This window comes from Plecotus auritus, assembly GCF_963455305.1.
Source record: "Plecotus auritus genome assembly, chromosome: 2".
NCBI lineage: Eukaryota > Metazoa > Chordata > Mammalia > Chiroptera > Vespertilionidae > Plecotus > Plecotus auritus.
This window is the reverse complement of record NC_137771.1, coordinates 220,511,436-220,534,099: the sequence shown is the minus strand read 5'-3', so window position 1 is coordinate 220,534,099 and position 22,664 is coordinate 220,511,436. Positions and strand designations below refer to the sequence as shown.

Below are 22,664 nucleotides of genomic sequence, written 5' to 3'. Positions count from 1 at the left end.
GAAATGGGAGATGAGTCAGGCACATTCATAACACGCATGTCATCACTGTGACATCGCACACAAATGAAGTGTGTGCCTGCGACGCAGGGACAATCCGCAGAGAAGCTGGAGGATTGGAAGCCAGTTTGCAAAGGATCGGGACTGAGTGGTTAAAAATATGGGGCCGGTGGTATTGTACTATTTACATCATAAATCCAGTGAGTGGGCTGACAAGGCAGGACTCCGCAGGCCAGCGGGCAGCCAGGGGCAGGGAGGCCAGTGGGGGAGGGATAGGCCAGACATGGCCGCCTAAGCCACACAACGTGGTAGAACCTCAGAGGACGCCCCTTATTTCCCAAGGGGCAATGAGGTTGGGAGTGATTCTGCTCCAGGAACCGCCAGGATCTGACTGCTCGGTGGTCTTACAAGATCCTTTGCTCATAATTAGGCTTGAGAAGATGTTCCCCACACCACAAACTGATAGTGACATTTCTGGGTGACACCTAAGGGTGTTCAAGGTGAAGGTGGCACCTGAGGCTGCGGGACTGAGGTCCCCATCGGGGAGATCCAGGGACGGAGCAGGGACAGGGCCTTACCAGGCAGGCTGCGACCTGCATCATGGCATCCAGTCCGCCCTCAGGGGCGTCCAGGTTCCCAGAGATCAGCTGCTTCCCGACCTCTGTCTGGAACTGGTTGGAGTTGTCCGTGAGCTTCAGCACATGCTTGAAGGCAAATGGGGGCTGGCACTCCTTCTCCTTGTTGGGGCACGGGTTCCGGAGCTTCTCGGGGTGCGTGTTGACAAAGGGGAGCACTGTCTTGTCCACAAAGGACCCGAAGCCTGAGGGACAGCAAGGGTAAGTGTGGGAGGCAGAGGTGGCACCAGGTGGTGGGAGGGCAGGGACACAAGCCTGCGGGGGGAGGGGGGAGGATGGAAGGGGGGGCGATGAGGGTGGAAGAGCCTCAGTTTCCCTACTTGATACAGAGCGGGGGAGAAGGTAAGATCGCCCATGGGGTGTGTGTGTCCAAGTGTGTGCACATGTGTAATTAGGTATGTATGTGAGTGTGTGTGTGTGTGTGTGTGTGTGTGTGTGTGTCCCCATACGTGGAGACAACCGCCCGGAGGGAGGCAGAGATGAGGGTGGGATGCTCCATTTCCCTCACACACATGCACTTTGTAAATGAGTCCCTGCTTGTCTAGAGCTGAGGCCCCTTGGCCTGGAGGTCAGGGCTGTGCGTGTGTGTGTGTGTGTGTGTGTGTGTGTGTGTGTGTGTGGTTATTTCATTAACGCTGTGATTTCTCTGCAGTCTATATACGCTTGTGATCTTTAATTTTTTAATAACCAGCACTGTAGGACTATTGTCTTTCAAACATATTGAAAACAAACAAAAGGAGACAGAGGGAGAGGAGAGGGAGGGAGAGGCAGTGTCAGGAGAGCCAGCCCCTGGTATGGCCTTGGTGAGGATGCAAATAGGGACACGCATGAACCCCCAGCACCCTGTCCCTCAGGACATGGGTGGGAGGAGGTGTGTGGGCAGCAGGGCCAGCTGAGATTCTAGGCAGTACTCGGTGCATTGACCTCACCAATGCGGCCAGACTCGGTGATTTCGTTGAGGGCCCGGAGGAGGTCCCCCCCCAGCTTCTTGACATTGATGAGGTCATCGAGCATGGAGTAGGACAGGTCCATCAGGTAGTACAAGTCGATGGGGTAGCCCTTGGCGCGCCGGAAGGTCACATTGAACACAGCCTCCTGACCTGCCGTGGAGATGGGAGAGAGTGAGGGGCAAGTCGGTTTGGGCAAAGCTGGTTTAAATGGTTACTCGGGTTGCTGGCTGCGGGACTTATCAGAACCTTTACTCTGCCAGGAGTACCTGGCCTTCTGAGAGAGGAATAGAAGGGTGTTTTCTAGGTGATTTTTTCCTCCTTTTTACAAAGAACACAGGGCTGAAAGACACCCGGGTCCCCAGCCACAGAACCCCAGTCAGAACCAAGCCTACCTGGTCTCAGGTAGAGCGTCACTTTCTGTGGGAACAGCTGCTTCTGGCCCCCCTGCTGGTTCTCCTTGGTCTCAGCGAGGCTTCTGGGGTCCATGATGTCATCGGCTGCACAGCCCTTAGATAGCAGCTGTGTCCTCGTGTCACAGCGAACGGAGTCGGGCTCCCCTGGCCTGGAGAAGTTCTGGGAGGGGAGTCACGAAGAAGGAGGAGAAATATGGGGGGCCCATGCTGTGGGAGTTGTGTGAGGCTGACCTGCAGGGTCACTGGAAGAGGCTGACCCTCCTCATCTGCTCTGGCCCGCAAGACAAGCATCCCGATGATATGGGGATGAGGTGGGGAGCTGGACAGTCCCCAGGGAGACACCCATCTCAGATAGCTTCTCCATGAGGCTCCCAGACCACACCAGAGTGTGGGGCAGTCATTCTGCCACTGCCTTCAGCAGCAGGCCACACGGGGCCTGTCCTGACCTGGCACAACCTCACTCTCTGGTCAGCCTCTAAGCTGCCCTAGGACAGGGGTCCGGCCTGTCTGTCTGTCTCCCTGTGAGTCAGCAACCCAGAGACCTGTTCTGCTCCTGACCCACGAGGAAAGGGCCTGGGGATGGTCCTGGGTGCCCGCAGTTTCAGAGGCTGAGAGAAGGGGTCCAGCCCGGGAGGTGGCAGGACTAGCCGGGAAGGAAGCTCTTACCAGCTTCTGGCACCAGGCGCAGCCGGGCCCCGACTCGATGCAGTCCCGGCAAGTGTTGACCTTGTATTTGGTGCACTCCTGGCAGAGGACTGGGGGTGAGATGAGACCGGCTCTGTGAGCAGGGCTGCTGACCCTGTGCGAAAGCCAGTTGGCACAAGGGGCTGCCATCATGGACGGGGCGGACAAATGACCAACCCGCTAGCAGGGTGTGGAAGGAGAAGGAGGGATAGCAGAAGGACCAGGAAGGATGGGACCAACCAGGGGCGTGTGTCTGCCAGGATCCAGGGAGGGGCCTCCTGGAGGGTTGGCGGGCAGAACCCACCATTCCTGACTAGGAATGTCCCACAGAACTCACCAGACCCGAGGGAGAGCAGAGCCCACAGGGTGAGCAGCAGGGAGTGCTGACGCAGCATTGCCTGTGGAGGGAAGGGTCTCAGTGACAGGCCCTCACACCCCAGAGTCTGGGGCTGACCGCCCACGGAGCCCTCCCACATGAGCCTGGAGATGCAGAGCCAGGAGGCCCTGTCCCTGCTGCTGGAGGCGTTTGGCATCTGGATGAGGCCAGCACAGGCCAGTCTTCGTGACTGCCCTGCAAGGCAGCTATCATACGCCTGACCTGCCGGGCCTCCAAGGATGAGCAGAGGGGGCCTCATGCCAGTAGCACACATGGGTCCACTTGCACTTGCACACCCACAGCCACATACCCACACCACACAAGTGCACACAGTTGCACACAAGCACGTACAAACCCCCATACCCATCACACAATCATATGCATGTTCACACAGAGAACACACTTATGAGCCACACACCACACACATGCATACATGTGGGCACACACCACACACATCACAAACAAATGCATACCTACCACACACACACTTGATGCCACACACCCTGGGTCAGGGCCGTTGGCCCTTTGTTCTCCCTGAGCACTGAGCTCGGAGCAGAGACTCGGGAGGCCCAGCCTCGGGCAGGCGGCGGCAGCAGAGAAGGCGCTCTGCACCTGGGCGCTCCTGCACTAAGGAGTGAGGGAGGGCTATGCAGAGCCGCGACCTGCCTGTCCAAGGCACTAGCTGTAGCTAGCTGGCCGTTATTTTGCTTTCCTTGATGTACACCTGTTGTCTTTACAAACCCAGTGCCAGGGGGAAGGCGTGGACAGGGCATCGAGGAAAGTGGCTCATGCAGTGGTCACTGTTGATGCTCCCAGAGGCGATGTGGCTGCGGGGTCAGAGGCCTAGCGTTCTAGTTCTGTTCTGGTTCTTGGAGGCAGAGGCAGGGCCTTCTCACCCACCGCCCACCAGGCAGGGCCCAGAAAGGGGACGTCGCGGGGGCTGCAGACCCAGGCTGGGCACAAAGCAGCACTGATCCTTCAGAACACCAGGGAGGGGAGGCTGGGCTTCCTGGGTGGGTGGCCTCCAGGTCTGAGAACCCTGCAGCTGACTGTGACCTTTTATCTGACACCAAGGAAGCGGAGAAGGTGCTGAGAAGCCGCCAACCGGGAGGTGGCAGGCAGGAAGGAGCCATTCTTTATCAGAAGCAAACATCAACACAGCCCACCCTGAAGGTAACGCAAATGCCAGATGCTCTCCCCGGGGCGGGGTGGGCCTCTGAGGTTCCTGGGGCGCCCTGCCGCCAACACCCTGCCATGGCGGTGGGCCTCCAGGGAGGCCTCAGAGCCCCCAGTCGGTGTGGGTCTACCCAGGCTGGCAGAGGCCCAACCCAGAGCCCACCTGCCTGTTCTGGGGCCTGTGTGGCTCCTGCCGTGGCCTGTAGGGCTCTGGGAGCACGTGGTCCCTGCCGTGGGTCTCGGGGTGCACCCTGTGGGTGGATTCTGTCCTCCCCACTCCTCTCCCACCCTGCCCCAGGTTCCTGTCTTTTTGGAGGCTCCCCACCAAGATTATACTCAGGACCCAGAAATGTCAAAGCAGAACCCTAGATTCTTCCAGAACGGGTTGAAAGCAGAACTCCTGCTTCTCCGGTTCCTGGGCCACAGCAGCAGCCAGCCTGGGAAGCCGTTTCGGTTCACTCTGGTCCCCCATTTGTGGACTCCCAATCATGGGCCATGGGGCTCAGGCCAAGGCTGGTCTCAGCTCTCCATCTGGGCACCCCAAAGTTTGGCGGCTGGACTGGTGCCTGATTGTGCCCACTGAACGCTCAGCTGATGTGCACTGCCCCAGGGTGCAAGGTCCAGTCGACCCCAGGATAGCACCCCACTTCTGAGGCTGAGGCAGCTCCAAGCAGAGGACAGTGAGTCCGCTCCCCAAGTGTCCCATCCATGCTGTGGTCTCGTGAGGTGAATGGATCCCCCCAGGTCTGGGGCGGGACCTGCAAACGCAGCTCTGCCCTCCCTCCTGTGGCCACAGACCCGAACCCCCAAATATTCACCACCACCAGCTTGTATCCTCCCCAGGTCTCACACAGGGAAACTGAGGCCCGAGCAGCAGCAGGACCTGGGCACGATTATGCTCAGTGCACTTCCTCCCACAGCGAGGGGAGTGCACCTCGGTTAGGGCCGGGCCCACAGGCCACAAAGTCCTGACCTTGACCACAGGAAGCTGGGCAGGGGTTGGTAGGGGGGCTGCCCTCTCCCCAGCGTTACTTCTAATTCCCTGCAGCACAGGGACGGCCACTGCGGATGCCCCACCCCAACCCACAGGCGAGTGGGGGCAGGACACCCGGCACATGGTGGCTCTGGGAGTTCAGAGGGCAGACGGAGGGAGAGAGGCAGATTGTGGAGTCCAGGAGCCAGCCCTCCTCTCAGCGGTGGGCAAGCTGGGCCAGGCAGGACTCTCCTCACGGGACCTCGGGGCACAGGCCCACACGAGCTGTGCATGGCAGCCAGAACCAGACGTCAGAGGCCAAGGCCTTGCCTAAATCCGGGTTGTGGACACAAAGAGACCAAGCCCTCCTCCGGGCATTGTTCTGAGGCTGCCTCAGCACGGTGCAGTGCCTGAGCCTGGGTGGCAGGCCTGCCTCAGCGCTCACTCTGCCTCAGTTTCCTCTGTGTGACGGGAGAGGACAGGCTTGGTTAGTGATCATGTGTAGAGCGGCCTCAGCACCTGGCACCCAAGGGCCCTGGACTCGCAAGGACAGCTGGTGGGAAAATGAACAGGTGAGTGGGAGGCCCAGGCTGAGCCCAGGAGAGAGGGTGCAGGTTCCAGCCAGGCCACCTGAGCCTAGGCCTGCACAGCTCATGCCAGAGGTGGTCCTCTGACGGGCGGCTTCTTGCCACCCTTCTCTGCCAGAGGCCTGAGTGCCCTCCCACCAGCCAGGCCGCAATCTCCCTGGATCCAGGAAGCACCCCTCACCAAGACTCAAGGTGCAAAACCCTAAGTTAGGCGTTTTGAGAAACTCCAGGCCCCACTGGCCCGTGAGGACTTAGACCCTGTCCACCAGGGGAGAAATAGCACAATCAAGGGAAACTGTAGGAGGTGGTGTCCCCAAGTCCTCTGTACCAGCCAGCTTCCCCAGAGCCCGGGCCCAGAGCCCTCCCCCTCACGACAAGCCCTCCCCCTCACCACAAACAAGCACCAGTCAGGTTCTGAGATGCAGAAGGAGCATCAGAAGGAACACACACTCCTTCCAAATCACACACACTCACATGAAAAAATATCCATATTTGGTAAATGACAGGCGAAAAAGGGAACATTAGAAGAGAAATACAACTTTGGGCAAGTAGCAGGGGGAAGCACTGCATTTGAGTCAGGATAAGAAGCTAGTGTTGGTTCAGGCTTCCCATTAAAGACGAAGGCTTTGCCAAAGTATGAACCCTCAGATGAGGCCACTCGAGCTGCCACAGCCACACTGACCGTCAGCACTTGCCATGGGAGCTTGCCCTTGACTGTTGGGGTCAGAGAATAAGCCCTCCTGAGTGCTGGCTGACAAGAGACCACAAACCAAGTGACAGGGAGCCATGAGCAGAGATGATGCTCTGGGGTGGAGAGTGAGAAGGAAGAGAAGGCAGGGGTCCCTCTTTGCCCAGGTGCATGAGTCAGGGCTGTTTTATGGAGAAGAAAAGCAAATGTCACAATGGATTTTAAAGAGGCCTCCGCCTTTTAAAATCAAAGACAGAGTGTCAGCATGGGATCTGTTTTATCTGCTTTATCCTATATAATAAAAGGCTAATATGCAAATCAACTGAACAGTGGAATGACCGGTTGCTATGATGTGCACTGACCACCAGGGGGAGTGCCACTCAGCCAGAAACCCTGATACGGGATCACAGCTGGCGAGCGCAGTGGCGGTGGTGGGAGCCTCTCCTGCCTCCATAGCAGTGCTAAGGATGTCCTACCGTGGAGAGTGGGCCTAAGCCGACAGTCAGACATCCCCCGAGGGCTCCTAGACTGTGAGAAGGCGCAGGCCAGGCTGAGGGACCTCCCACCCTCAGTGCACAGATTTTGTGCACCAGGCCTCTAGTATAAACATAAGAGAGAGTGGACAGGGCTCTCCTCCAGCGGGGGCAGGGACACACAACCCTGGATCGCAGAGGTCCAGACTGATCCAGGGACAAAAAGGGCACAGGATGGAGGCAGATGCAGCCTGCAGTCCTCCCAAACTCCAGCCCCACGGAGACATCGTCCAAGTCGCAAGGACATTGTCACAGCTATTAATTTCACCATTGGTGATGTACGAGAGCAGGAATTTGAAGGAACACAGTTTCTAACCTAATGGAATAAACAAGACCCCCCTCCCTAACACACATTAATTAGAAATTTTAAAATGCTGCTGACTATTTCTTAAGTCAGCAATTTCTCACCTTTTATTTTTTTTATCTCATGGCGCACATAAACTAATTACTAACATTCTGTGGCTCACCAATATATATATATACTTTTTTGCTGATCTGACAGAAAAAAAAAAAAGGTATAAATTTGACTCATTCACACCAGGTGGTTATTGTTGTGTTGGCTGTTGTCATTTGAATTTGACAATCTAAGGGAATGAGGTCATAGCCCCTGACTAAATAGTCAGGTATTGCAAGGTTTTTCTTGCAAGTGTGCTGCAGTACACTGACTGAAAATGGCTGTTTTAAGGAGGAAATCAAACATATTTACAGATACTGTAGACAAGGAGGTGACGCACACATCCTCTGTGCAGGGCGGTGATGCCCTCTGTGCCCCTTGGGGACGTGAAGCTGATGTCCTCGATTCCCTAATTGTGAACATGAAGGAAGGAAAGTTCACTTCCAGGGCCAGAGGATCCAGAAGTGAGAGAAAGAGCAACAGAGCTATGGAATGGAGGCAGGAAACACACAGATAAGGATGGAAATGGGTGAATCAGAAATCAAACACAAAGGCAAAAACTGATAGTCACATTGAAACCCATTTCCTGGGGAAAAGCAATAAAATGGGTCACCTGGAAGGGCAACAGCCGAGGAACTTTGAAAGGGAGAGGCAGGCCAATGGAGAGTGTTGTTTACTGGGTAATAAACGCACTAAGAAGCTTTGGGAATGGAGTCTGGGTGATCCTGGTTAAGGTGTGTGGCCCTGCAGGCTTAAGAGGGAGCCTTCGCAGGCGCTGAGCATGAACACACCAGCCCCTAGGCAGGCTGCTCACCGAGCACCACACACCCAGAGCCAGGCGACTGTCAAGAACACGCCTGCTCAGAGCCCCTCTCAACACAGGCATGTTAATTCCATTTCAGGAAATAAAGTGATAGAAGAAATAAATGAATGAATGTGTATCTTACAGTAAGGAAGCCTCAGCTTAAAACTTAAGGGAAAAAAGGTCAAGAAGATAGATAACTCTAAAACAACAAATTGGTACATTAAAAATTTGAATGGATGACAATATTTAATTATGCCCTAGCCGGTTTGGCTCAGTGGATTGAACATTGGCCTGCGGACTGAAGGGTCCCAGGTTCGATTCCGGTCAAGGGTATGTACCTTGGTTGCAGGCACATCCCCAGTGGGGGGTATGCAGGAGGCAGCTGATCGATGTTTCTCTCTAATCGATGTTTCTAACTCTCTATTCCTCTCCCTTCCTCTCTGTAAAAAATCAATAAAATAGCCCTAACTGGTTTGGCTCAGTGGATAGAGCGTTGGCCTGCGGACCGAAGGGTCCCAGGTTCGATTCCAGTCAAGGGCACGTACCTTGATTGTGGGCACATCTCCAGTAGTGGGTGTGCAGGAGGCAGCTGATTGATATTTATCTCATCGATGTTTCTAACTCTCTATCCCTCTCCCTTCCTCTCTGTGAAAAATCAATAAAATATATTAAAAAAAAAAAAAAGAGTGAGCACCTCCAACTTCCAGGCCTGGATCTGCCACTTAAAAAAAAAAAAATCAATAAAATATATTTTAAAAAATACTTAATTACTATCTAATGCAAAAGGTGAATGGTGCCCTGACCTGGTGGCTCCATCGGTTGGAGAGTCATCCTGTACACCAAAAGGTTGTGGGTTTCATTCCTGGTCAAGGCACATACCTAGGTTGTGGGTTCGACCCCTGATCAGGATATGTGAGGAAGGTAACCGATCAATGTTTCTTTCTCATTTCTCTCTCTCTCTCTCTAAAATAAACAAACAAACAAACAAACAAATAAATAAATAAATAAATCAAACACATATCCTCGGATGAGGATTAAAAAAAAGTAAATGGTGTCCTGCCTGGTGTTGCTCAGTGGTTAGGGTGTCAACCTGTGCACCTAAGGGTCTCGTGTTTGATTCCCGGTCAAGGGCATGTACCTGGGTTGCAGGTTCATCCCTGCCCAGTCGGGGTACAGGTGAGTGGCAACTGGTCAATGTGTCTCTCTCACATTGATATTTCCACTCTCTCTAAAAAGCAATGGAAATAATATCCTCGGGTAAGAATTAACAACAACAAAATGAGTGGTAATCTTCCTCTCCAAGGAGGTCTTAGAAATTAATGACAAAAGGGCCAATACCCCATAGTCCCTCAAGGAAATGCACCTGGTCAGTAACTGGTTGAAAGTCATGCTGCTTACTGGTCAGGTAATGAGATTTCTTATCTCGCTATCAAATGGCAAATGTGTTTAACATTTCTGACACTCACCCAGCGGAACCTGTGCAGCAATTAGAATGTGTGAATGACTTGGTTTTCACGGTAAGAACTGTCTGTGGGAAACCAGCAAAAGTAAATTCGCAGGAACTGTCCAGGTTTCTGTCTCTGGGGGGTGCAATTATAAGTATTTTCCATTTTCTTCATTATGCCTGCTCGCATTTTCCAAACTTTCTACAGTCAACATTTATAATGGTTTAAAAAATATTCATTCATCTAAGAAAATCCAAACTATGGTGGCGGAGGAATTGTCCTGAAGTTTCTGTTCCTACTGCCAACACTTCTGAGGACGGTTACTCCCTGGTGGTGGGAAGAACTGAGATGCTGACGTCAGGCCCTCCCTGCTGGGACACAGGCTCGTACATGGTTCATTCATTCACTCGCTCATTCATTCTCTGAACAAATGCTTGCTGGTCTCTTTTCCAACACTGCCTCCCAGATTCTGGAATTCTGATCTCTGCTGAGACCTCAAAAACATCCCATCCCCACATGCCCACTGAATTTCCATCACACTCGAAAACCTCTGCACTCCTAAAGCTGAAGCACAGCCGCATCCATACTGTCTGAAATGCTGCTCCCATGGGCTGACTCTGCAAGTGCCCCCAGCCCCAGAGGCACTGGGACAGAATCCGGGCCCCTGGGGCCCCTGCTTGGGGTTCTTCCAGGTGGTCCAATGGGGTTCTCCCAGGTGGCCCAATGCTCGCAGAGGCACCAGAGTAGCCTGCTGTCCCCACGGCAGGAGCCTTGGCTTGGTGAGGTCTTGATGTCACTGAGGCTGGCCTTAGACCCTGCCTTAGCTCCTCAGCCACCAGAAAACCCTTCAGACTGTTATCCTCGTAATTAGCTAGTTAGTTTCAATGAAGGAAAGAACGTAAAGGGAAGTGAGACACTGAGGGCATGGTCACCTGGGCAGCGTCACCAGGAAGTGACAGCCTCACACAGCACTGTTCCTCCAAGAGGCTAACGCCCCTGCCTTCCCCCATCCGGCACTGGATTTTAGGGGGAAAGGGGCGATGGGTACATGCACAGTAGAAGTCAAGGTGGAGCAGGGGGCGTACTTGCCTGCCAGTCTAGCCTGGGGAACAATGGAGTGGCTAGGGGATGGGCCCCATCAGAAGTGCATGAAATCTTGGAGTTAAAATCCCCAAAGAGTGCTCTCTCTCTTGCTCCCTGATCCACACTCACCAGTGTGCTCACCTGTTTCTTTTTCATAGCCACGTGGCCGTAAGTAACTCCAAGGCCCCTGGCCATGGGGGCCCCACATGCAATGGATTGCAGCTGGGAACACAAGCTGAGCTAGCCAGATGCTGGATTGAACTGTGTTTTCATATGGAACAGGAACTCTGGGCCGTGGCCTTAATTCTGGCCCTGCTGAAGAGAAAATTTCCATAGCGAGACAAACAGAGATGGGACCTTGGAGGGGAACCCCCTTAATTTTCCGTCATCAATAAAGCTTTCCGCAAAACCCCATCCTCTCGTGGGGGCCTCAGGAAATTCTTTTCCTCGCAGCACCCCAAGAACTCCACTTCCACCGATAACAAGACTACTTCTAGCTGCAGCCCAGGGTGCAATGCTCCCAGATGACACTCTCTCTGGAAGCTTCCAGTGCAGTGGAGTCAGACTACATGGGCACAGAGGCCACTGCATCTCAGACTGGCTGGATCTGAGCATCCCAAAGGCCCGAATCACACCCCAATCCCACATCTCCTGCCAAAGGGAAAGAGGCTGTGACTCGCTCTGTGACATCTCCTGGGTGAAGGGCAGTGGCTGTGGGAGGCCTGGCATGCAGGGATGGGGATCACAGCAGACACGGCCAGTCTGTAGGGAAGCTTCTGCCAGTGGGCAGTGGTTCTTGCCCAGATAGCCACTCAGGACTGTGGATCTTACAGAAACAAGACGGGGCATTGCCCACAGCACCACCCTGCTGGCTACATTCGGCCAACGTAGTCTGACTCCACTGCACTGGAAGCTTCTGGAGAGGAGATCACCCGGGAGCATTGCACCCCGGGCTGCATCTACCAGGGTGTAAACTGTGCCTGCTCCCCATTCCACACAGGGGATTCAAGAGGGCCAGTCCCTTCCCCAAGCTACAAAGCCACGTCAGCCTGACCCCAGGGTTGACACTCTCAAACGTACACTCAGCAGCTGAGAGACTGTGGACGGGCCCTCTCAGCCCTCTCAGCCTCAGTTTCCTCCCTTGTTAAAGAGAACCGAAGACCTCGAGGTCTCTGGAGGAAGAGGGAATTTTGCCTGCAGAAGGCTTTCCAACTTGAGTTGCAACTTCACCTGTTTCTTAGGTTTCTGGCCTGCCCTGTAGAGTTTTGACTTGCGAGGTCTCTCAACTGCATTGAGCCCATTCCTGAAAATAAATCTCTCTCTGCACACACACACACACACACACACACGTTCGTCCTATTGATGCTGTTTCTCTACAGAACCCTGACTGCTACAGATCCCAAGATATATGTCCAGTTTTAGAAAAACCTGCTAGAGGCGTTTTTAACAGCCGCGGAGCTGAGGTAAGCCAGCTGCACCGTGGTTTCCTGTTCCGCAGGTTCCGGAGGCTATGAGGGCACTTCTGAGCCCCTTTCTCTTCCCCCCTCATCAGAGCTGTGGGCTGTGGCATCACAGCTCCCCCAAAGCTGAGGGGACCCCACGTGACACCCTTCTCAGACCTGGGGAGCTGGGGTCTGCCTACTCCCTAACTCCCCTGGGCCTTGCTACCTGGCTGCTGGGAGGGTGAGTGGCCTAGACACCTTCAGCTTTCAGAGGAGGGAGCCCTGGGCCAAAACAGGAAGGGCCTGCCCAGGTCACAGACTGGGCAGCTCCAGGACCTGGCGGTGTCTGCCAGGCCTCTCCTCCCTGCACCATGTCACCAAGGCGTCCACCAGCCAATAATAGAAGCGAATGGAAACCACCAACCCTGTCAAGGACTCCTGCTCCACCCACAGCCCTCCCTGTCCTGAGAAAAGGTGCTGGGGGGCTCTTTCCTGCTTCTCCAAGCACAGAACAGCACCCCTCTCACCTTCTGGTCCAGCTGCCATAGCTGAATGCAGAATCCTGCAAGCCCAGCTTTGTGGGAAGCCCACGTGGAGGGAGGAGGCCCAGGCCTCGCAGCCAGTGCAGGTGACAGGCGGCCTGTGTTGTACAAGCGAGTGGGGTCTCCAGATCACAGGGCCCGCTGAGACTTAGGGGCCCGTCCCCGCCCAGATGCTTGGTTCCCTTTGGTGTGTTGAGCAGGGGTCCTCAAACTACAGCCCGCGGGCCACATGCGGCCCGCCGAGGACGTTTATACGGCCCGCCGGGTGCTGCTGCCTGTCCTGCTTAGCAGCCGACTCGTCCCGGGCCCGCAGTGCGCATAGGAATTTGTTCATAGTTTGTTGGTTTTTTTTTAACTATAGTCCGGCCCTCCAACCGTCTGAGGGACAGTGAACTGGCCCACCGTTTAAAAAGTTTGAGGAGCCGAAACCGGTTTGGCTCAGTGGATAGAGAGTCAGCCTGTGGACTGAAAGGTCCCAGGTTCTATTCTGGTCAAGGGCATATACCTTGGTTGCGGGCACGTCCCCAGTAGGGGGTGTGCAGGAGGCAGCTGATCGATGTTTCTCTCTCATCGATGTTTCTAACTCTCTATCCCTCTCCCTTCCTCTCTGAAAAATCAATAAAATGTATTTAAAAAAATAAAAAGTTTGAGGACCCCTCCCTGGTTGAGAGTGTTTAGGCAGATGCTCTTGAACAGGGTCCCAGCCCCACGGTCACAGGCAGGGTCTGGGGTGAGATGACGACAAATTCAACATTTTCGTTTTAGGTACAGTTTGTGCAAAGGAAAACAGACAGTGAGCCCCTGACCGGGTCTGCCTGGTGGACGCCACCCAGACATCACCAAAAGATTGCCCAGCGATGGGCAGAAAGGCCTCTGAAGTGAGGGTTCTCAGCATGGCCAGGCTCCCCATCCTCTGGGTGAACACAAGTGTTATCAGCGCCTTGTAGGCAGTGTCCTTATCTGCAAAATGGAGCCAGCTGCCCATGACACTGCCTCAGGTGGGACTGTGGGACACTCACAAAGTGACAGAGGTGAGCAGAAAGGTGAGCCCTTCAGACGTGTTCCACAGAGCTGGCGGGGCCCGAGTCACATGACATCACCACGGGCTTGGTGCTGCCCCATCCATGGGCAAGTACCTGTTCGCAACCCTATCCGCTGTGGAGCTCGGCCTGGGCCTAAGCTGAACCTGCCAGACCCCTCAGGACACAGGAACCTCTTGTCCACATGTCCCCCACATGTGCTCAGAAGCGACATTTGATCATAGAGTCAGTTGGAGTTTAAACTACAGGCTGGCCCAGCCCAGCCCTCCCATTTCACAGATGGGAGGCCAAGCGGCCTGCTCATGTCACACTCTCCCCGGGTGCAAACGGGCTCTTCCCATCCCCTGGACAGCGGCTGCCTCTTCTGCAGAACTTCGGCAAGACACTGGGCTGCCTCTTCTTCCCCCACAAAATCCCCAGGTTGTAACTGCCCCTTGTCCCAGGCCTACAGTGCATGGGGCAAGCTGACAGTTACAGGGCAGGGAAGCCACCCAGATTCAGCTGAGAGACCCAGGCCAGTGGAGAGGTGTTTGGCTGCCCAGCTGGCCCCTTGGGAAGTGCCTCGATTTTCTCCTTCAGGCAAAGCACTGAGGCAGCCCTGAGTGCCCTCTGCCCACGCTTGTGCACAGGCACCTTGGCCAATTGCTCTTCAACTCGCTCACTGCACCTGCCTGAGCTGCAGTGACACCCCACTGACATGTCCCAGACCTGGAACTTAACCTCACAGAAACCCCACATGGCCTGGCCGGCCCAGCCCTTGGTCACTCGTCCCACGTCACCTGGGATCAGCCACCCACAGAGGAAGGCCTGTGGCTCTGCTCAGGATGCGGTACAGCGGTGTGGCTCGGCCATCGTCATGCTAGGACCCTGCGGTAGAGGGACTCCCTCAGCTCTGGGGACACTGTCCTGGATCCTGAAGGGCAGACACTGGGTGGGGTGGGGGCCCCTGTATTACAGAGCGGCTGGGGCACTCATCCCTTCCTGAAGCTCCTCAGGATCTGGCTTCCTCATTGCATGCAAAGACCCTGGGCCAGAGGAGAGCTTGCTCTCCCCTCCCCGTCATGGCGGCCGCTCCTCTTCCACCCTGTGGTCCCAGGGACCCTCAAAGGAGGAGAGCTCAGGTGCAGGGAGGTGAGCTGGGGACAGCAGTAGGGATCTCAGCATCTGTGCGTGTGTGCGCCCCCCCCCACACACACACACTTGTTCACGGTCAGAGAAAGAGAATAGGGATTGGATGCCAGGGGGATGGGGAGGGGGGACTGAGGAGGCTAGCATTGTGTGGAGGGTCTCAGTGGACCCCAGGCTCTGATACCCCCACTGCTAGGAGACCTTGGGAAAGGCCTCCAGGAGACTGGTTTAGGCATCACACACCTAATGCCTGTCTCCCTAAAACTCACTGTCACCCAGCACTTTCACATCCTCAGGACCGAGCTTGTGAAACTTCGAGAATCCAAGAGAAGTGACAGACCCATCACCAAGAAAATGCGCCACGTACACAAACACACCTCACACATATTTACACACTCATATACACTCATAATACATGCTCCCGCATACCCCCATGCCCTTATACATCCACAGTTAGACACACACACTCACACCACTCACAATAACACACTCCTTCACATGTACCTATACTCACTCATACACACACCACAAATTCACATTCCCCCTCGTGTACACACACACCAAACATACACACTCACACTCAGACACATACACAGACTCTGCTGGGCACAGCCCAGCCCAGGCAGCGTGGAGGCGGGAGGAGAGGAGGGGGACTGACTCAGGCAGGAAGAGGAAGGCACAGCTGGTGAGGCCCCACTCCCCTTTCACACAGCCCAGCCTTGCCTAGGGCTGCACCCACCAGGCGGGGGGAGGGGGTCTTCCCTGTCCCCCACCTCCTTCTGGCTCTGCCAGCCTCCCAGCCCTAACTTTGGGGCTCAGCAAGTATCTGTGGCTGTTGGAAGACCCTAGACCCAGATGCCAAGGACTGGGGTCTGTGCCGGTCCTCTCGCATGCTGGGTCCCATCCTCTTCAGTCACAGACGTTCCCATCGTCCGCATAGCTCTGCCTGCGGTGGGCACAGCTCCCCCTCACTGGATCTCAGTGACAGGAGGCCTGGGGTGGATGATCCCAGGGCAGGCAACAGGGAGCAAGGCTGCCAGGGCCCCTCCAGGGCTGGTCCACCTGGAGCTGCTTCCCTCGGGAAAGACTATGGCCACTCTCCAGGGAAGAACCACAGAAAGACCAGCATTAGAAAGACCAGCCTGGACACAGAAGCCCTGTTCACTCACCCTGCTTGATGTCCTGGAGATGTGGCAGGGCGTCCGGTGGGCTGGCAGGGGCTTCTGCCCGCTCTTTACCAGGCTGGTTTTGTGGCACGTCTGGGAGGACACTGGCCAGCCAAGACTTGGATGTTGAAGGCACAAGGCTTCCTCTTCTAAAGCAGCAATAGGGAGGAAGTAGTTACATGTGGGTGATTGCACCACATGTGGCCCCTGAAACCCAGCCCCTCCGCTCTACACGGGCTCCCAAGGGGGGATGTCAGAGGACAGCCCTTACAAGCCAGATGATGGGACGTGCCATTCATTGTGCAAGTCATGGTGAGAAGCAGAGAGGAGGAAAGGAGGCACAGTTACTGGGGAGAGGGCCCCTGGTGGCACGGAGGGACTTGGCCACATGCAGAGGAGGTGGCTGTGCCCTCCAGGGAACAGAGAACCACAGAGGAAGTGCCTAGGAGAGGGGGGCCTGCAGACTGAGCACCCAGAGAGGAGAGTACATCCATCAGAGAAGAAGCAAACAGGGGTGTTGGGGAAAAACACTTGCTCATGGAAATAAAAAAGGTTTACACGAACCAAAGAACAGAAGGGCAAAGGCTGGAGAGCGAATCAGAGAGCAGGATGAGAGACCAGCTCAGGGGCACAGGAGATGGGAAGAGGGAGGCACATCCCTCTGTCTGTGGATGCCCAAAGTCCATGTGGCCACCGGAGTGCAGGGGAAAGAAGAGGGAACAGAGAGGAGGAGATGCTCAGACAACAACAAAAAGAGAGCCAGAGCTAGGAGAGGACGCCATATTAAGAGTCTCTGCAGGCCCCAGGGAGGGAGGAAGAAGGTCTTGTCACTAGGTTTATCCCGAGGCTGTCACAGAACATCAAAGATAGCAAGGAAATTGTACAGCGTGAGGGGGCTGGTAGCGGGGAGAGGGAGAGGGAACGAGAGAAAGACATGGTGAAGGTCCCGTAGATTTTCAGGTGTAACAAAGGTTTTGTGATTATATAAAAGCGTCCCCATCCTTTCCAGGGGTGGGCAAACTTTTTGACTCGAGGGCCACAATGGGTTCTTAAACTGGACCGGAGGGCCGGAACAAAAGCATGGATGGAGTGTTTGTGTGAACTAATATAAATTCAAAGTAAAGGAGCGGAGGGGAGAGCAAGAGAACCGGATAGAACAGCCGGATCCGGCCCGCGGGCCGTAGTTTGCCCACGGCTGCTTTAGACTCTAAAGTTTAGAGTTACATGTTGAAATATCCCAGATGATATGATATGACGTTTTTTAATTTGCTTCCAAATAATCGAATTGGGAGGAATGGGGGACAGTGGGGAGGGGTATAAATGAAACAAGATAGGCCATGAGTTGATCTTTATTAAAGCAGATGTTGGGGGCATTCAGGGCATATATAAACTATTCTGTCCACTTTTCTATATGTGTGAAATTTTCTGTAGTAAATTTAAAAAAGAACTTTATGTATTTTATTGATTTTGGAGAGGAAGGGAGAGGGAGAGAGAGATAGAAAGAAACATCAATGATGAGAGAGAGTCATTGATTGGTTGCTTCCTGCACGCCCCCTACGGGGGATGGAGCCCGCTACCCGGCATATGCCCTGACCAGGAATAAAACCATGATCTCCTGGTTTATAGGTCATTGCTCAACCACTGAGCCACACCAGCTGGGCTGGAAAATAACTTTAAAAAGAAGTATAAAGTTGTTTAGTTTTGCAAGATGAAAAAGTTCTAGAGATTGCTTGCACAAAGTGTGAATATACTTAATACTGATTGTGCGCTTAAAAATGGTAAAGATGATTAAATTAATTTTATGCATATTTTATCAAAATTAAAAAGAAAAAGGAAGTGTACGAAATGCTATTTATTAGGCAACCTGCTAAAAGAGACACCACAGGCTGGGGAGAGATTTCAGGGACAAAGCTTGCATATCAAAGCCAGGAATGGGTGAGATTTGGGGCAGGACTCTGGAATAACCTTTTTCCCCAAGTCAGCCAAGTGCCAGGAAATTCCCTTTGCTGTCACTTTCACTTAGGTCTTCCAGAACACGCACTGTATTTCTCCAGGTATCACTGAGGATGCCCTGAGCCTGGCCGACACTGAGCTGGATCCCCGGAGGGCCCAATGATAGATCCTCCCTTCCCCCAACTGATGGACGGAGAATGACGTAAACTGCACCTGCGGCCTGGACATTCCTGAGCACCTAACCAGGCACCTTATATGGACTGTACATTGAACCACCAATCAGCACCTGCCAAATACCCTAAGCCCCTGATTCCTAAGTCCCTAGGTCCCTAATCATGTACCTTACATGAAACCACCAATCAGCGTGTGCTGAGTACCCTAAGCCCCGTCCCCTCCTTTCCTCCCCTCAAAAGGCGCTTTCACCCCCAGCACGCTCTTTTTTTCCCTCTGGAAGGGACCCAGCAGGGGTCTTCTCTCCAATAAAGCCTGTATCCTGGCATCCAGGTTCTCAGGCCTCTGTTTCATCTTTCACCCACAGCCCAAGCCCTCAGAACATCACGGCCTAGTCAGGAGACAAGCGTGTCCCGGCCAGCCTGATCCAGGCAGAATGGAGGGGGTCCCCCGGAGAGTAATCCAGGTGTGGTGGGGGCAGGGGGCAGCCAGGAGGGCAGCTCAGAGAGAGGCAGGCTGTTTTCATCTCCTTGCTGAACACAGGCCTGGGCACCTCGGTCCTACTGCCCACCCAGCCATGTGTCCGCAACACACAGCCTGAAAGCCTGGGAAGGGACTCCTTGGTGATGGATGGAAGGTTAGAAGTATTTCCATAATGGAGAATGTGAAGCAAGGGGACCCAGGCTCACTTCAGAGAGATTCTCCGGGTGGGGGATTGGCACCAGCCAATGCTGGGAGGAAGGTTGGAGAGAGTCAGACCCTGTAGCCCATAATGCTGTGTTGGTGGACTGAGTGAGTTGGGAGAACCGGTGTTGGGCCTGGCGTCCAGCTCCACCCTCCCCCGTCCCCCACCCCCCATCCGCCATCACCCAAAAGGCAGAAAGCCATCTCACCTGGGGTGATTGAGGGCATTCAGGTGAAGGGAGGCTGCTGGCAGCCCTTTCCCAGCTCTCAGCTCCTCCCTCTCACACCTTCACTCTTGGGCCTCTGTGCCAGCTTCCCTCCCAGCTGGCCTGCAAATTCTCCCAGCCACCCAACCCTCCTCTTTCTCAGAACCTCCCCCATCGTCGCTTTTTTTTAAAAGTTTCTTCCCACTAGTAACTTCCTCCTGCAATGTGAATTTGATTGTTGCACCCTTTGCCACTTTGCAGAGGCAGAGGGTGGGAGGAGCTGCCAGAAGCAGCTGTGGGGGAGCAGGGGAAGGCAGGCACACTCCCTGGGGGTGGGGGTGCAGAGCAGGAAACAGTGTGTCCTGTGGTAAGAGCTCCAAATAGTTCTATTTCACTCCATCCCCTACAGACCCACAGAAACAGGCAGTAAGTAATCCAGTAAATCCCCGAGTGTAATCTGGGCCATGTAGACACAGGGGGCAGCCAGGTGACTTCGAAAGGAGAGAAGAGATGCCAGAGGCCGGGATTTTCCAGCCACCTACTGTCCTGAACACTGGCCTGGACACCTCAGCCCACCTCCCACCCAGTCCCCACCCCCACTAAGCAGACTTCTCCTTAGTCTTCCTCTTTCTGGCTTCCTCCCTCCGTGGGAGGAAGCTGAAGAGGTGGCGTTCCTGCTTCCCTAAGTCACCCAAAGGAAGGTGTCAGAGCAGCCAGGAAAGTTGGAGTGGGATGGGGGGCTAAGCTTTGTCCTGAGTAGAGGGTCCCCAATCCTCATAAGAATGCAGAGATTTACTGACAGGCGTGACCATGTTGGAAATCACACTGAAAAGTGTATTACAGATCTGTCAGGGCAAAGAGATTAGGGTATCACTGAGGATGCCCTGAGCCTGGCTGAAAATTTAAGCAATTACCAACTCTGGGAAGAAACCAGAAAGTTGTAGAAGGAAGAAAATGTAATTAGAGTATGTCCACCTTGCTCGGTGATGCACAACATTTACACGGTTAGAATAAGGAAAGCAATGAGCACAGATTAAAAACCAAAATATTACCCAGCCGGTGTGGCTCAGTGGTTGAGGGTCGGCCCATGAACCAGGAGGTCATGCTTCGATTCCCGGTCAGGGCACATGCCCGGGTTGCAGGCACGATCCCCCGTAGGGGGCAGCAGATCGATGTTTCTCTCTCATTGATGTTTCCATCTCTCTATCCCTCTCCCTTCCTCTCTTTAAAAATCAATAAAAAAATACTTTAAAGAAACCCACAACAAACCATCATACAGCTGCCCGGAGAGGAAGGGGATGGGTGGGTGTTGAGGAGCGAATCCCCATCGACCAGAACAGGAAGCTCATAATCCTTCCCACCCGTGAATCGAATTCCTCCCTTCAATGTGAAGGCCAGGCTGACCTGTGGGCTCCATAGGTCAGAGGGGCCAACGAGCACTAACCCAGGCTCAGGTCACTCCTCTCCACCCTGGAACTCATCAAACTGTCATTTCCCTCTCAGTCTGTGGTTTCCACCAATGCTGAACAGAGCCATTAAGGACGTCCTTGGGGATGGGTGCCCACTTAACGTCTGGCTGCCTTTGTCAAACAGGTTTGTCCCTTCTGACCCTGGATTAAGGGACTCGGTTTCCACAGGTGCTTTCTAAGCTCCTCTTGCCCCAGGGGCTTGGCTGAGAGAGGTGGAGGCTGAAGTTAGAGACAGAGCTTGCTCTTGAGATCCAAGGGCTGGGCCCACCAGTAGTGGTGGCACCCTGAGGACACTGGGTCCCTTTCCTTCTCTGGGCTTCAGTTTCCCTCACCCCTCATGCTCCCCTAGCCACTCCCCCCCCCCCACCATGTTGTGGGAACATGTGGTGAAAGGGTCCTGCAAAGGGCCTGGCACACAGCAGATGCCAAGAAATGTAAAGACACCTATTTATACTAATAAAAGGGTAATATGCAAATTGGTCATGACGCCTTCACAGTAACAACCAAACAGCAGGCTGTGTGGGTCGACAAGGCCGGCAGGGTGGTTAGCGAGGGACGACCAAACGACTGACCAGCAGGCTGCGTGGGGCGACCAGGTCAGCAGGGGCAGGGGCAGTGAGGGATGACCAGGTCGTCAGGGAGGGCAGTTGGGGGAAACCAGGCTGGCGGGGGGGAGGGGCATTTGGGGGCAATCAGGCTGGCAGGCAGAGGTGGTTAGGGTGATCATGCTGGCAGGGGGGGGGGCAGTTAGGGGTGATCAGGCAGGCAGGCAGGTGAGCAGTTAAGAGCCAGCGGTCCAGGATTGTGAGAGGGATGTCTGACTGCCCAGGGATCAGGCCGAAACTGGCAGTCGGACATCCCCCAAGGGGTCCCAGATTGGAGAGGGTCCAGGCTGGGCTGAGGAGACACCCCACCCCATGCACAAATTTCGTGCACCGGGCCTCTAGTATATATAAAAGTCTAATATGCAAATAGACCAAACAGCAGAACAACTGAACAACCCAACAACTGGTCACTATGATGTGCGCTGACCACCAGGGGGCATGCACAGAACATGGCGGGTGTTGGCCGCGCATGGTGGAGCAGGTGAGTGGGGGCGCCAGACCAAGGGCGGGGGGGCGCCAGTTGCTGTCATTGGGGTGAGCCTCTGGTGGTTACTGAAAATTCTTTGCTCCCGCACACCGAGGTCCCACCCAGCACTTGCACCTGCTGCTGACACCTGCCCCTCTCGCACCCGCTGCCGGCACCTGGCACCGGCCCCGATCGCTTGGTGCCATCAGTGGGTGCGAGCGGCTGCTGGCCCCAGTGGACCCTCAGGGCTTCTCCACCTCCCCCTGCTCCTGAGGGACGATCAGGGACAGCAGCCGCCTCTCTCACCCACTGCCAGTGATGGCCCTGCTTGCACCCACTGATGGCGCCAGCTCCCGCTCACACTCGCTGCTGGTGCTGGCCCCAATAGCTCCATGCTGTCAGTGGGTGCAAGCAGGGCCAGCGCCATCAGCATGTGGGAGCAGTGGTGGCAGGAGCAGGGCTGCCAGCAGATAAGGGACTGGGGGTCACGGTGGGACTGTCCCCACAGGGGCGCAGAGGATGGGTCGAGACCTGCCCCTGTGCCCACCGCAGCCTCGCAGCTCACAGTTCCTTTCAAGGTGCATGAATTTGTGCACTGAGCCCCTAGTAAATAATAAAAAAGAGAATGAGCCATGGTCACAGAGATCATGGAGCTTTGGATAAAATCACAGCATATGTGTGTTTTTAAAATATACTTTTATTGATTTCAGAGAGGAAGGGAGAGGGAGAGAGAGATAGAAACATCAATGATGAGATAGAATCATTGATCGGCTGCCTCCTGCATGCCCCACACCGGGCATGTGTTCTGACCAAGAATGGAATTGTGACCACCTGGTTCATAGGTCAATGATCAATCACTGAGCCACACCAGTTGAGCACAACATATGTTTTTTTTTAGGGGAGGGTCTATATCTGGACTTACAGAGAAATTTCTTCTCATTGAATTTTCTGCTTCTACCTTTTAACTTTTGAACCTGGGGGAACAATTTTGTTTGCCTGCATTGGGTTCTTTGCATGTCATAGATAGGAATCAAATTCTTTCCCCCATTCCTT

The 22,664-nt window shown here is 54.5% G+C and overlaps 1 protein-coding gene across 2 annotated transcripts in view; it reads right to left on the bottom strand.

Moving 5' to 3' along the window:
- Positions 1 to 19,212, bottom strand: part of ITGB2 (integrin subunit beta 2) — a 29,790-nt gene extending 10,578 nt beyond the window's left edge. Inside the window, exons 1-8 of one of the 2 annotated variants that reach the window (XM_080655449.1) lie at positions 19,075 to 19,198; positions 16,061 to 16,206; positions 10,881 to 11,051; positions 3,017 to 3,077; positions 2,662 to 2,750; positions 1,975 to 2,155; positions 1,562 to 1,732; positions 576 to 817 (exon numbers count right to left, since the gene is read on the bottom strand). In XM_080655449.1, coding sequence (XP_080511575.1) covers positions 576 to 817; positions 1,562 to 1,732; positions 1,975 to 2,155; positions 2,662 to 2,750; positions 3,017 to 3,077; positions 10,881 to 10,934 — 798 coding nt within the window. In that variant the 5' untranslated portion in view covers positions 10,935 to 11,051; positions 16,061 to 16,206; positions 19,075 to 19,198. Of the gene's footprint in view, positions 1 to 575; positions 818 to 1,561; positions 1,733 to 1,974; positions 2,156 to 2,661; positions 2,751 to 3,016; positions 3,078 to 10,880; positions 11,052 to 16,060; positions 16,207 to 19,074 lie in introns of both variants that reach the window. The other variant, XM_080655448.1, reaches the window with a different exon arrangement.
- Positions 19,213 to 22,664: the final 3,452 nt, after the last annotated feature.